The sequence below is a fragment of the Ursus americanus genome, chromosome 2, assembly GCF_024610735.1.
Source record: "Ursus americanus isolate L20-20 chromosome 2, mUrsAme1.1.p, whole genome shotgun sequence".
In the NCBI taxonomy this organism is placed as follows: domain Eukaryota; kingdom Metazoa; phylum Chordata; class Mammalia; order Carnivora; family Ursidae; genus Ursus; species Ursus americanus.
In genome coordinates this window covers 87,917,804-87,931,541 of record NC_142128.1, presented here as the reverse complement: position 1 = coordinate 87,931,541, position 13,738 = coordinate 87,917,804, and the positions used below count along the sequence as shown (strand labels likewise).

The 13,738-nt window shown below is 39.9% G+C and overlaps 1 protein-coding gene across 4 annotated transcripts in view; it reads left to right on the top strand.

The window, feature by feature from the left end:
• RALGPS2 (Ral GEF with PH domain and SH3 binding motif 2) overlaps positions 1 to 8,507 on the top strand; it is a 163,372-nt gene extending 154,865 nt beyond the window's left edge. For all 4 annotated transcript variants that reach the window (XM_045811292.2, XM_045811289.2, XM_045811290.2 and 1 more), the window contains 2 exons: positions 154 to 245; positions 2,900 to 8,507. In XM_045811292.2, the coding sequence (XP_045667248.1) occupies positions 154 to 245; positions 2,900 to 2,929 (122 nt within the window). In that variant the 3' untranslated portion in view covers positions 2,930 to 8,507. The remainder of the gene's footprint in view (positions 1 to 153; positions 246 to 2,899) is intronic.
• The last annotated feature ends 5,231 nt before the right edge of the window (positions 8,508 to 13,738 follow it).

Genomic DNA, 13,738 nt, shown 5'->3' with positions numbered 1-13,738 from the left:
AATTTGTATTAGAAAATCAGGTGTTAGAGACAGAGAATTCTGAAACTGAGATTTTTAGTCACATTTTATTTTGCTCCTTGATATCTGGCTGAATTATTATATGCCAGAGTCCTTAAAATTTCATTATTTTTCCCTTGTTTTTAATAACTTTAGGAAACTCATACAAGTTTCAAGCTGGCAACAGAATGAACGCGATGCTGTGGTTTAAGCATTTGAGTGCGGCCTGCCAAAGCAACAGACAGCAGGTGAGTGGCGCCTCTCAGCGCGGGACGGCCCCTCCCTTGGGACTGTATTTAAGAGTTCCATGGGCATTAAGCAGACTAATTTTATGAATGAAGAGGGAAAATGATACTGTTTCTATTCTTTCTCCTGTTGACAGCAGTAAACAAGGTATAAAGTCCACATTTTAGTGAGGAGATAGTCAATAAAATAATGAAAAAATAAAATTTCAAATGCTGAAAACTGTATACAGAACTATATATACATATATATATGGAAAACAAAATAGAATTATGTGATACAGAGTGATGAGAGTAGACACAACTTTAAATAAAGCAGAGATGTCCCCGAAGACATTAACGTGACAAGAAGGAACAGCTGTGTGAAGATGAAGGGGATCGGAGGTCTGGTGGAGGGCACAGAAAGGTCAAAGCTCCTGAAGGTGGAAGGAGCTTCAAGTGTTCAAAAGAGGCAACGGTAGCCCGTGTCATAGAATATAGTGAGAGACAAAGAAGGAGAGCCCAGGGGGATAAAACTTAGATGGCACTTCAATAAAATTTACTCTGATTCATCTTTATTCTGTTAATAACTTGACACGGGTTCCTGTGATTGCAGCGAAACCCAAAACCATTTGGATTTGCTTGTTTTTATTTCACCGAAACAAAGATGGTCTAATTCAAAGGCTTTCAGCTGCAGAGGAGAAATGAAGCCATGGTGGTGTTTTCCCCAAACCCTGTTGCAGATCTAAAGTCGAGCCACGAATCGGTAGAAAAGACATAAAATAATTGCAGTTATGGAAATACGTGTAGACTTTTTGTAGGCCAGTTTTTAGTTGAATATATTTGAAGACCATTGACTTCAGGTACTGAAATTCAGAAGTGTACAGTTAAGTGTTATCCGTAGCTAACTCTGAGTGATATAATACACTATATAAGTTTATACCACTTATTAAAGGTATTTTTCACCCTGTGTTGTCAGAACCGAAGTTGTACCCCTTTCTTGATAAAGGAAGAAACTAAATCTCAGAAGTGCTAAATGACCTATACGGGGTCAAACAAGTAAATGTCTTTATCTTTTAGGACTGTTCTTTTTAAATGTTGTTAGAATAGGCTTTGTTCTCTGAGAATTTTTATTTCATATATATATATATATATGAAAGACTAATAGCGGTATTTGGTATCATTTTTACCACCTTCCATTAAGGACGTGAAATGCCATAGAACAAAGACTGCTTTCTTGCCTTTGTCAAGTTAGGGTCTGGGACAGAATGAAAGAAACAGACCTTCTTTTGCCCAGACTACGCTTATGTGCAACTCAACTTACATTCTTGAAGTGTGCTTAAAGTATTAAGTGTCATTCTTTTAAATCGCAGATTTCGAGATGAATCTAGACAGTGTATGCATACCAACGTAAAGGTTCAATTTTCTTTTACTATGTTAAGCAGACCTTCCAGCGAAACAAGTCAACCAAATGTGTATAAGTGGGTTTTATTTGTTTGTCTCTGTACTGGGGAGAATCAGAGAGTAGCAACTGTATCAATAGAATCTGTGAAATGTGAAAATTTTTAGTAGAAGACTGATTCACTCAAGTACAGTACCTTAAATCACATTCAAGGAACTTAGGAGGAAGTGAACTTATACTTTATTTAAACATGGGTTTCTTATAACCAGACCTGAGAATTTATACTTTAAGCACTGAGTATTTGTATTATATTTGATTTATGATTCAGTTATGATTATAGTATTAAAGAATTTTTTCATTCAGAGGGTGACATGTGTAAGAGACTTCCCCCTCCCTTTTTTTTTTTTTTAATATCCTAGGTTTTCAGAAAAAAAATTCCTAAAGTGATAGCTGTTAAGCTGTTTTAAAGGACAGAGAAATGACCACTGAAGTGGGACTATCTCCCCCAGCACAACTTTAGAAAACAGATAGTAAGGGTTAAGAGTGTTTTTTTGACATGGTGAAACCCTCTTTAGTCCTTGACTAGAGGACTCATCAGCTGATTTCCAAAAACAAAATATATTCATATTTCAAACAATTATTGTGGAATTTATCCTCACTACAATGTGGACTTCATTCTAATTGTTGATTTCTATAAGGAATCAAATTAAACTTGATCCAGTGATAAGCCTCAAACTATTATATAACCTGTTGATTTTTCAGAGTCACCAAGTGTCAGATCAGAATTTATCTAACGATGAGTTTTATTCTTTTATACTTTCATGATGATTTCACAAAGAAATTCTTAGTAATGTTCATTATAAAATTATCTGTGCTGGATTTAAAAATGTACATGTAGGAATTCCTGTTAATGCAGATACTGAGAAAATTGATGATAAGTGTGTTTGTCAGAGTGTCTCCCTAACTAGAGCCACCGTCTTTTCTCGTTCATTTGCTCACTCAGCAGACATCTGCTGAGCGCCCTGTGTTAGACAAGATACCGTCTCCACCCTTTGTCCTGTTCCAGTTCAATTTTCTGGAAAGAGAGTATTAGCTCAGTGATTTTCTCAAAAATGTCCTAGCATATTTTATTCATTATTCATAAATGATTGCAGTACCTTCTGTCAAATTCCTTTTTTAAAAAGATATCTGGGCTTAAAATGACGAAGAAAGATAAGAAATCGTACTTTGGAAAGCAGCTTTTAAATACTATCAGTTTTGTACTGCTTATATTTTTAAGGTTCCTACAAACTTGATGACTTTTGAGTAAAAGCCTAAGAGAGAAGCGAGGTGAACTCTTGCCCTAAGTAAGAGCAAGGCTGATGAAGGTGCCAGCTGTGAGCCGGTTCTGGGCCAGGAGGAGCCCAGCGGCTCCGTCTCAGCCTTTGGAGTTCTGAACCAAAAAAGCACGAATTTCAGGGAATGAAGTGAGATATTCCCAGAGAACAAATTGGAGTTACCAAACAAACTGCCATGGACCACGCTTCTTTTCTCTGAACTGACCTGCGGAAACCACTGCCTTAAAAGAATGAAAGGAAAACCAACATGAAACACCAAATAGTGTGTGTGAATCTTCCGGCGGTGCTGTGCTTGGAGTAGATCGTAGCTAATTTGCATTTCTTTTAACTTTGTACTAATTTTGGAGGGGGGAATCACCTTTTTTTAGATACACTTTAAAAAGGAAAAACATATTTCTTATGGGTTACGTGAGGGGCTGGTGTTGAGCGGAGGTGTGAGGATGTGCTGCGTGAGGACGATGCCCCCAGCAGCCGGCCCGGGGGCGTCTCCGCAGCCCCCCAGCTCTCCCACGGCAGGTCTCGGATTTAGACGTGCCCACAATGGGACGTGCGGGGGTTCATGTGGGACTGGGGGTGGGGATTGTCGTGAATGAGGGGAGATTTTTTTTTTTAACACTAAACTTCGGAAACTCGGTACTGTACGGGGAACATCGTGTCCTGCAGGCGGCATGAAGGCTCGGTGTTGCCGTTCGACACTCTTTTCGGGTGGGCTCCGGAAAACATGGTTCTTTTTAACTGGGTTTGAAATTTAGCCTTCCATATGAATTCATTGTTGGACCACAGATCTGCTTAGGAAAGAACTGTAATCCCAACTTAAACTTTTCTGAGATTTTACAGTAATTATATTTTTTTCAAGTTAATTGAATTATCCCTTCTACCAGTCACTGGGGATTTTTGTCGTCAAGATGACATACTGGTATTTCCTCAGAATATTTTCTTTTACAGTGTTTAATGTATACAATGCCAGTAATTTTTTTTATTGCTCATTTTCCTTATTTTTGTTAACTAGATTCATGATCACATTTGTTTAAAAGAGCTTCCACATCTGTACGCGTGTATGTATTTTATTATAAGGCACACAGAATAATTTTAAAAAAGAAAAAGGTGAAAGATTGAGATTCTGGGAATCTTAAGTATCAAAACTTTCCTTCTTATGTAACTTTCCTTTATTACAAAACACTTTTCTGAAAACTTACTATAGGTCCCGGCCATGAAACTATGTTTTGTCAGCAGTTGACCAAGCTGTTCGTGAGAGCTCTTCCATGCCACGGTGCGTTTAATTTCCAGGATAAATGTCGAATTGCAAAAAAGAAAAAAAAAAAAGTTAAAGATGAGCTGCCTTAGAGTTTCAAAAAATGGCACTTGAACAAAGGCTATGTGTTAGATGTTAGAAACTCATGGGGCGTCCTGTATTTTATCAGTGGCCCAGAGTAAGAAAGGTTTTTTGACGATCTCTTCCAATAAACTTGTAATACTTTGGGCCTCACATAGAATTTCTCACATTTGCATTCTTTAGTGAACTTCATACGTTTTTTATCATCTCGAAGCCATAAAACTTAAATATTAAATGGAAAATATCGTCCACAGAATAATTAGCTAAAAGTCTATCCAAAGGAAAGTAGAAGAGCTTTGAAAGGATGTTAAGGGTTCAAATATTTTTCTCATATAGCACAGTTAGAAATACCATTATTTCTGGTTTTATGGAAAGTGACATGGGCTGGAGAGGGCAAAATGTTGCCTGTGCTGAGTGATTTTTCAATTAATGGTCTCCCAAGTTTAACCCACGTTGGGTACATAGACACCACCTGCATCGCCGGCAGTATTACTTCATAGACCTTGCACATCTTTCTTTTGTTTTACATTTTTTTAACTCCTTACTTTGTGTATTTCTCTTCAGAAATAAGTGTTTTTAACAGTGTATGTGCTTTTTAAAAAATACTGTGGATGAGAACCCTGTGGATTTTTTATTATCGTTTTGTCATAAATAAGCTAAAATAGGTACATTTTAGGTTAACCATATTTAGGGAGATTTGCAACTGGAAGTCAGAGCCTGACATCACACAGTTTTGCCAAAGAGAGAGCTAAACTGGAAGATGTGTTTGATATTTCAGCTCTAAACGTTAAGGGGTACTTGCCCAGGGAAAGAAGAGCGTTCAGATTTGGTGAATAGTCCCTATATAGAACTGTGGCCTCTCACTGAGCGAAACTCTTAACACAGCCGTGCAGTAGAAGTAGCCGTTGTTCTTCTCTCTTCAGAAGATTGGACATTGCTTTGGAGGATTATTTTAGCGTTTGAAACAAATGGAAACCAGTGAGAGAAGCGAATTGAAATAGCATAGGTGAATTTTTGATCTGTAATTCACCAAATGGTACAACAATTCAAGCAAAGAAAATAGGTCACCAAAATATTTAAATATTTAGGTAGTTTATTAGTAGGAAGATGAAATTTTTTTTCCTCTTATTAAGCTTATGCTTAATAAGTTAGTAAATTAGTGACTCAAAGCTTGAAATCTCTATCAATATTAAACTCATTTGTTTCTCTCCTAGCCAAGAACAACTCATTAGAAATTCCATTATATTTTAAATTTAAGCTAGTTTACGAAGAGCATAAATATTGGCATATTATACGGCCCGGTGTAGTAGTATATAATACTAGCCGAAATACAGTTTGAGACACATCTCATTTGTTTCACAGTTTATTTGAACATGGAAGCTTGTTTTTCATACAGAAGTAACATCAGTTTTTAAAATACAACTGTAAAAAGAACTGCATAATAATGACCTTCAGAGCACTAGTTTTGGTTTCATGCTCCCCTCTGTGTTTGGACTTCGCTTAATTTTTTTCAGAGGTATTATTATCTCCAGACTATAAGAATTGAAAGAGAACTGATCAAACACAACTTCCTATAAGCGTTTTCTTCACTATGTAAATATTATTTGTATAAACATTACAAAAAGGGATCCAAACAATTTGAGTATTTTTTTTTTCTCCCTGGGTATGTGCTTCAAGGACAATTTGTTTTTCTGTGTAGAAAATGCCATGACTGTCGCACTACCTTTTGTGTGGACTGTCTTGGGATCGGGTCTTTCCGTATGTCAAGAATTAGGGTGTTCCTCACTCCCAGGTTTTTGTAAATGGCTTTATTCCTCTTCTAGATGACTTCTAGAAAAGCCCAAGGAGCTCTGCTGTTACAGAGGGGGAAATGGCTGCTGTCTGTGGTATACACACTCCACGGATTGGTTGAACCTGGGGGCCCCGGGATTACTAGAATTTACCTGGCCACATGACTTGAGCAGTGGTCTTCTGAGCTTAAACCCATAAGCTATACACCTTTCCTACTGAACACAAAACTCTAAGGCATTAATTGGAAATCCATACTAATAGTAGACTTCCTCCATTAACTGTTGAAAAGAATATATCCACTGTTGATTTCCTTCTTGCTTTCTGAGGCACATTCCTTTCCACCCAGTCTTTAAACCACCATATTACCTTCTTCTGCCAACAAGGGGGAGCAGTGTTGCTTCACAGAGATAATCTGTGATAAAAGAAATCCTCTGCTTCAGAGGCTTTTGAAATCATTGGATCCCTTTTTTTGAAAGTGAAGAGGAGCTCGCCTGGGCCGGGGTGGAACTGTGGGGCTGCTGTTGCACGAGCAGATGATACAGGGCACGTGGTGAGGTTTGCCTGGCCTTTTTGGTGACCTTCTAGGGCTTGCTTTCATTTTCTCTCTCCTTTTGTACTACTTTTTTCAAACATAGTAAATTTATGATTTTACAGCCAGAGTGGTATTCTGTTTTTTCTAAGCTTTGAGATACAAACATTGTTACTTATTCACATTGATGAGGGTTATTTTCCACATGAAGTCAACCTTTTCAAAATGATCTAAGCCCTTTTTGGTCTTGCTCCCGTAAAAATGGCTTGTAACTAAAGTGACTTTTTTTTTTTCTTCCATTTAGAGGATTCTGATGAAAGATCTGTGCATGCAAACAAAGTTACTGAAAGCGATTTCATTACACTGGTATCTCGAGTTGTAGTGTGGGGAAGATTTGGTCAGTGCCTTAACAATCTGAAGACCAATTTTAGGGCATCGAGTATGACAATAATCATTCGCCCTCTTACTCCTCTAATTTCAGGAGTGTGTGCTAGCCCTCTCTCCACCAGCTTACTCTTTCTCCCAGCAAGTGTAAGAGCGTCTGTGCAGATAGCCTCCAGGTCGTCGTTGCAGCCCTCTGAGGTCATGAGTCTTTTTAAGACAGGCTCCCTCCCTGCTTCTCTCCTGCCAGGGTAGGAGATAAAAAACAAACCCACCCAAATCAGCCTTTAGATGAGCACTTTTAAGAATAGCTTTGAAGAGCGTCCCGCTGAGTGTGTTTTTATTTTGTGGTGTTGATGTTGTTTTGAGCACCCATTTAATTAGAAGGCCTTTCAGAAAACCCCTAAAGGAACACATTACAGCCAGAAAGATTTGTTGGGGTCTTATTAAAGCTACTGAAATCTTGTAATGAGATTTGACCAAAAATGAGATTTAGATTGGTTCGTTCTTATATTTAAATAAAACTCAGAACAAACAGGCAGTCATTTAACCTACCAGATACTGTTTCCTTGGAAATATGGCAGGAAGGTGAAAACAATTCCAGTGTATAAATGTAAAGGGAAGCTGAGAGACTACACTAGCTTTCTTAGTCAAAACAACACTTGGAAACATTTTGCTTCTCTGAGACTCTTGCAAGATCTGACGCTACTGTTGTTCAACTGAGTCAAGATGCTATTTTTCACATTTTTTAAGGGCTAGTTATATTCCAGAATAGGGAAGTAGACATAGTCTTTAAAGCCAAATGAAATGTTGACTGATCCTGGAGGGTCATTAGCGGAATTTAAATTTTGCTTCTAGTCGTTTGGCCTGCAAAGTGGCGATGGAATTAAGGGAATAGAATGCATAGTTAGAGTGCTTTGAAAGAATTGCACTTTTGTTTTAATAGACCAGTTAAAAATTTCATAAATATTACCTATGCTTTAGATATCAGGTAACAGATACTAAGTTTCCCTTCAAGAGAACGTCATCACCTGTTAGGACTAGTCACAAATCTAGTCCAATAATTATTGATTTATCAGGTCTGACACAGTGGCTGGTTATAAGTCACCAGACTTTCAAGAGTTTCTACATCTTAATTGTTGACAAACGTATTGTTTCACAGCCCACTGAAGTGTGTATGTGTGGGGAAGGGGTGGGGAACTCGCTCACAACGGAATCTGAAGGAGAGAAACATCTGTGGGGGTAAACATCCACTGATGATCGTATACAGGAGAACACAAGCCATTTTTATTCTTCTTTAGCCCAGTTAACTCGAGGTACTCCAGTGACGAAGCGCTGGGTTGCACTGTGACCTCCCTGAGCGATGTGCAGCTTGGTTCCTCTCTCGCTTTCTGTTTCTGTTTAATGTGCACATGTGAGTGTGAGATCTTCAGTGTGTTTGCATAAGCTAACTTAAAATGAATTTAAGTACAGTTTTCTGAAACATTTCTACTGAAATAAATTACTTAAAAATACAGATTGTGTGGGGATGATTTGTTGCCATAGTTACATTTTTATCATTAACTTTTAAAATGCATTTTATCATTAAGTTTTAAATCAGTGCTCTAATGTGATCTTTTTCTCATTCTAAACTAGTTGACGAGGTTTCTGTGGGTACAGGAAGCTTCTGTCTGGGTACACTTCGTTGCTCTTCCCTGTCCTGGAACGAGGATGCGCTCTGGCATGCTGACAGATGGGGTCTGGAGGAATAGGGGTCGCGGGTCCAATATTTCCAACTTCATCTCCCCGCTCGCAAGTATATGATGTGATAGGAGCGGTCCCCAAAGAGGCCTTCTTTGCTAATATGGACTGTATTTCATAGATTCTAAGACATGGCGTTCAGTTGTAAGCAGCACAGAAATAGCTGTGCGGAGTCTCCTCCTGTAAGTCACTGGCTGAGGTGTTGGTTATGCCCTAAGAAGCCCACACGAGCTGCCCTCTAAGAACTAGTTTTCAACAGTTTTCTCGCCTTTCTAACGGCCTTTGAAAATTTTCAGTGTCCCTGTATTGGAACCAAAAGAGAGTGACAGTTCTCTGATGGGGTCAACCTGTCTTTACTTCACACAGTGCCACCTTTATGTGGGGGGACCTTTCCATAGGTGCATGCTCAGTTTCTGGGTTCCCTTTTCTGTTTCATTAGTGGTTTGTCTTTGAGCCAGAGCAAGTGCACTTGTACTTCAAAGATACTGTATTTTTTACAAACTGAAGTTTTATGGCAACCCTGCTTCGCACAGGTCCATTGGCACCATTTTTCCAACAGTACTTGCTCACTTTGTGTCTCTGTCACATTTCTGTAATTCAGTATTTCAGGTTTTTTCATTATTATGTTGGTTCTAGTGATACGTGATCAGTCATCTTTGCTATTATTGTAATTGTTAGACGGCGCGCCTATGTGAGACGACGGACAATTTGGCAAGTGTTGTGTGTTCGGACTGCTCCACCAACTGGCCATTCCTCCATCTCTCCCTCTCCTTGGGCCTCCCTATTCCTGAGACACAAATAATGAAATTAAGCCAGTTAGTAACCCTACAGTGGCCTCTCTGTGTTCAAATAAAGGAAAGAGTTGTAGGTCTCACTTTAAATTACAAACTAGAAATGAGCTTAGTGAAAAAGCCAAGATGGAGTAAAAGGTAGGCCTCTTGGCACCAAATAGTTTGCCAAGTTGTGAATGCAAAAGGAAAGTTCTTGAAGGATATTAAAAGTGCTACTTCAGTGAACGCACAAATGATACAAAAGCAAAACAGCCTTATATAAGGCTGAGATGGAGAAAGTTATAATAGTGTGGACAGAAGATAAAACAACCACAACATTCCCTTAAACCAAAGCCTATTCAGGAACGAGGCCCTAACTCAAGTCTCTGAAGACAGAGAGGTGGGGAAGCCACAGAAGAAAAGTTGGAAGCTAACAGAGGTTCATTTATGAGGTTTAAGAAAAGCAGCTGCCTCCATCACACAAAAGTACGAGGTGAGGCAGCAAGTTTATCCAGAAGATCGAGCGAAGGCACAATGTAGGTAAAACAGCCTTGTATTGGAAGAGGATGTCGTCTAGGACTTCAGTAGCTAGAGGAGGGCTGGCTCTCTGGCCAGGGGCTCATGGAAGCTGGTGACCTTAAGTTGGAACCAGCACTCATTTCCCTTCCAAAAATCCTAATGCTCTAGAAATGGGACAAAATTTGGATGGGAGCACCTTTCTTTACAAATGGTTTACTGAATATTTTAAACCCACTGTTGAGACCTGCTGCTCAGGGCGGAAAGAAATCTCAGTATAACGGCTCACCGACAATGTGCCTGCTCGCCTAGGAGCTCGGATGGAGATGGACAGCAGGACTCAACGTTGCTTTCACGGCTGCTGACACCACGCTCATTCTGCAGTCCGTGGATTAAGACAAAATCTTGGCTTTTATGTCTTACTTTTTAAGAAATACATTTGTGGGGCACCTGGCTGGTTCGGTCGGTGGAGTGTGCAACTCCTGATCGTGGAGTTGGGAGTTCCAGCCCCACGTTGGGTATAGAGATTACTTACATATAAAATCTTTAAAAAAAATTAAAAAGTGGGCGCCTGGGTGGCTCAGTCTGTTGAGCATCTGCCTTCGGCTCAGGGCCCACATCGGGCCCCCTGCTCCACGGGAAGCCTGCGTCTCCCTCTCCCTCTGCCTGCCACTCCCCCTACTTGTGCTCTGTCTCTCACTCTCTGTCAAATAAATAAATAAAATCTTTAAAAATAAATAAGTAAGAATAAATACATTTCGTAAGGCTACAGCAGGCACAGATGGTGATTCTTCAGATGGATCTGGGCAAAGTAAATTGAAAACCTTCTGGAAAGGATTCGCCATCCTAGATGTCATTGAGAATACGCATGATTCATGGGAAGAGGTCCACGTAACACGAATAGGAGTTCAGAAGAAGTTGATTCTGTCCAAGATGACTTGGGAGGGGTTCGGGACTCTGTGGAGGGAGTAAGTGCTGAGCTAGTAGGAATAACCGAAGCGCCAGAAGTGAAGAAAGTAGTTTCTTGAGATGGACTCCACTCCTGGTGAAGATGCCATGATGATTATTGAAATGACTACAAAGGATTTAGAATACTACATAAATTTAGTTGACAAAGCAATGGCAGGGTTTGAGAGGATTGACTCTAATTTTGAATGAAGGTCTTGGGTAAATGCTATCAAACAGCACTGCATGCTACAGAGTAATTGTTGTGAAAGAGTCCATTGATGCAGCAAACTTCAGTGTTGTCCTGTTTCAAGAAACTGCCACAGTCGCCCCAGCCTTCAGTAACCACCGCCCTGATCGGTCAAGCAAAACCCAACACCAGCAAAAAAAAAAAAAAAAAAAAAAAAGCTCAGATACTGATTAGCATTTTTTAGCAATGAAGTACTTTTTGAAGTATGTACATTGGTTTTTTAGACATAATGCTGTTGCACACTTAATATATTACAGTATCATGTAAACAGTTTTCGTATGCACTGGGAAACTGAAAAAGTCATTTGACTCACTTTATTGCAAGGATCTGGAATCAAATCCAGTATCTCCAAGGTGTGCCTGTACCATATTGTTCTCCAGATTTGCCTTAGCTGTCCTGACTTGTCTTCCCTGTGAATTCTAGGATCATTGTGTCAAGATCAATGAAAACACTGTTGGTATTCTTACTGGAATTGCTTTGAATTTATAGAATTAATTTGCAAATTGACAGCTTTTAAACATTCCCCTTATGAAATAGCTCTGTATTCATTTTTAAGACTTTCATCCATTACCTTTTTGAACTCCCTTGTCTTGTTCTAATGGTTTGTCCAGTATGATCCTGTTGTCATATTAGCTGTAAATAAGGTGACAGATTGGGAGAAAATATTTGGAGCTTCTAAAACAAGAGATTCATATCAAGAACATGCAAGGAATTTTTGCAAGTCGGTAGAAAATGTATTCGGTAGAACAGTGTTCTAAAGGGTATGAGTAGACCGTTTATAGAAGGAAGCCCCTGTGGCTAACCTATGAGAAGAGGTTCAACCTCACTGGTAGAGAAAATGCAAAGTAAATCACCAGGGAGGTATCATATTATGTCTGTCAAACTGGTGAAAAATAAGCAGATAATACCAGTTATGGTGAGGCCAGGAGAAATCAGAATTGTCAGGCATGTGGGTAAGAGTATAAGCTGGTGGAACCATGCCAGAGATCTTCTGGACAATATTAGGGAAATTGTATTTGTATAGAGAGCAGCCCAACGCAGCATGACCTTGAGCAAGCGACCCAACCTTCTTTCTCAAGTTCCTCACGTGTAAAATGTCCACAATAGCAGAACCCACTCATGGAGGTGTGAGGCTGAGCTTCGCTGGTGCACCTCAGGCCCCTAGAGCGGGGCTACCTGGCCCATCAGCAGCACAGCCAGTGTCAGAGTCGGTGTCCCTGTCACACAGTTGCTCTTGGAGTCAGGTGCAGGGAGTGGGATTGGGGATGAAGGGGAAGTTTTAAATAGAACAAGAGAGGGGTCTTTGCTTACTTAAGTCATAGTGAACTGAGAAGTATCTTCTAGTAAACGTGAAACCCAATAAATAAACCAGGTGTATTCATCATAGACAAACTGGCAAGTAGAGAAAAACATGAAGAAAAGCCACCCATCAAAGAACCGCTATTTATTATTATTGATTAGTAAGACCAGTATTTCACCCACCTCGGCGCTTATTTAAGACAGTGACAAAATTTAATTTAATTTAATTTAACTTAAAACCGTGACTTCTGAATACCACCCCAGATTGGTTAAGTCAGAATCTGAGGCGGGTGCCTGGTGCGTGCTAAAACTTGAATTTGGTGTGGGTTCGTTTGCCCACGGCCCTGGCAGTGCAAGAAGTAACAGTTGCTGAATCTGCTGTGTTACTGCCTCATTGTCAAAGTCAGGGGTTTGTCCGGGGAAGGTCCAGAAACTATTAGTATCTATAGATCAAGCTGTTGCAGAAGAAAGACAAGCAAGCTGCTGTTTTTATTGCCAGAAACTGTTCTGAGATTTTTTTTTAAGATTTAATTTATTTGACAGAGACAGCCAGCGAGAGAGGGAACACAAGCAGGGGGGAGTGGGAGAAGAAGAAGCAGGCTCATAGCGGAGGAGCCTGATGTGGGGCTCGAACCCAGAACACCGGGATCACGCCCTGAGCCGAAGGCAGACGCTTAACCGCTGTGCCACCCAGGCGCCCCTGTTCTGAGATTTTAATATAAAAACAGGACCCTGTGCCATTAGCTGTCGAAGAAAAACCTGGAGATTGACCGTGAATCCTTGGATGACCCTCCAGCAGCCAGTAAGTGCTGTGGCAGCCATGTTTCATGAGCTCGTGCAACCTAAAGCGTCAACAGATCGTAACCACACAAATACGGGGTTAGAATTTCTAGCTCAAAATAAGTAAGTGACTCTCCTTTGAGTGTGGTCATATCTCACTGGATGTTGGGTCTAGACAACCTAAGAAAAAGTCCAGAGTGTGGCATGGCACGGTTTGCATGGCGACCTTTGATTCTAGCCTAACTTGCTAGGATATGCTAATGAAGTTCCAGTGCTCTTTGCAAATCGAGGTAATTTACTGCACTTGAGTCACAGAAATTGTAGTGATTCCTTAGTTTTACTAAATTAAAAGTGATTCCCCTCTTACAAGAATACTCGTTTCTAGTTTCATGGTTTTCCTTTAAGAAGAGGTTTATTTTCTGTTTTCATATTGGTCAAAACAGTCCA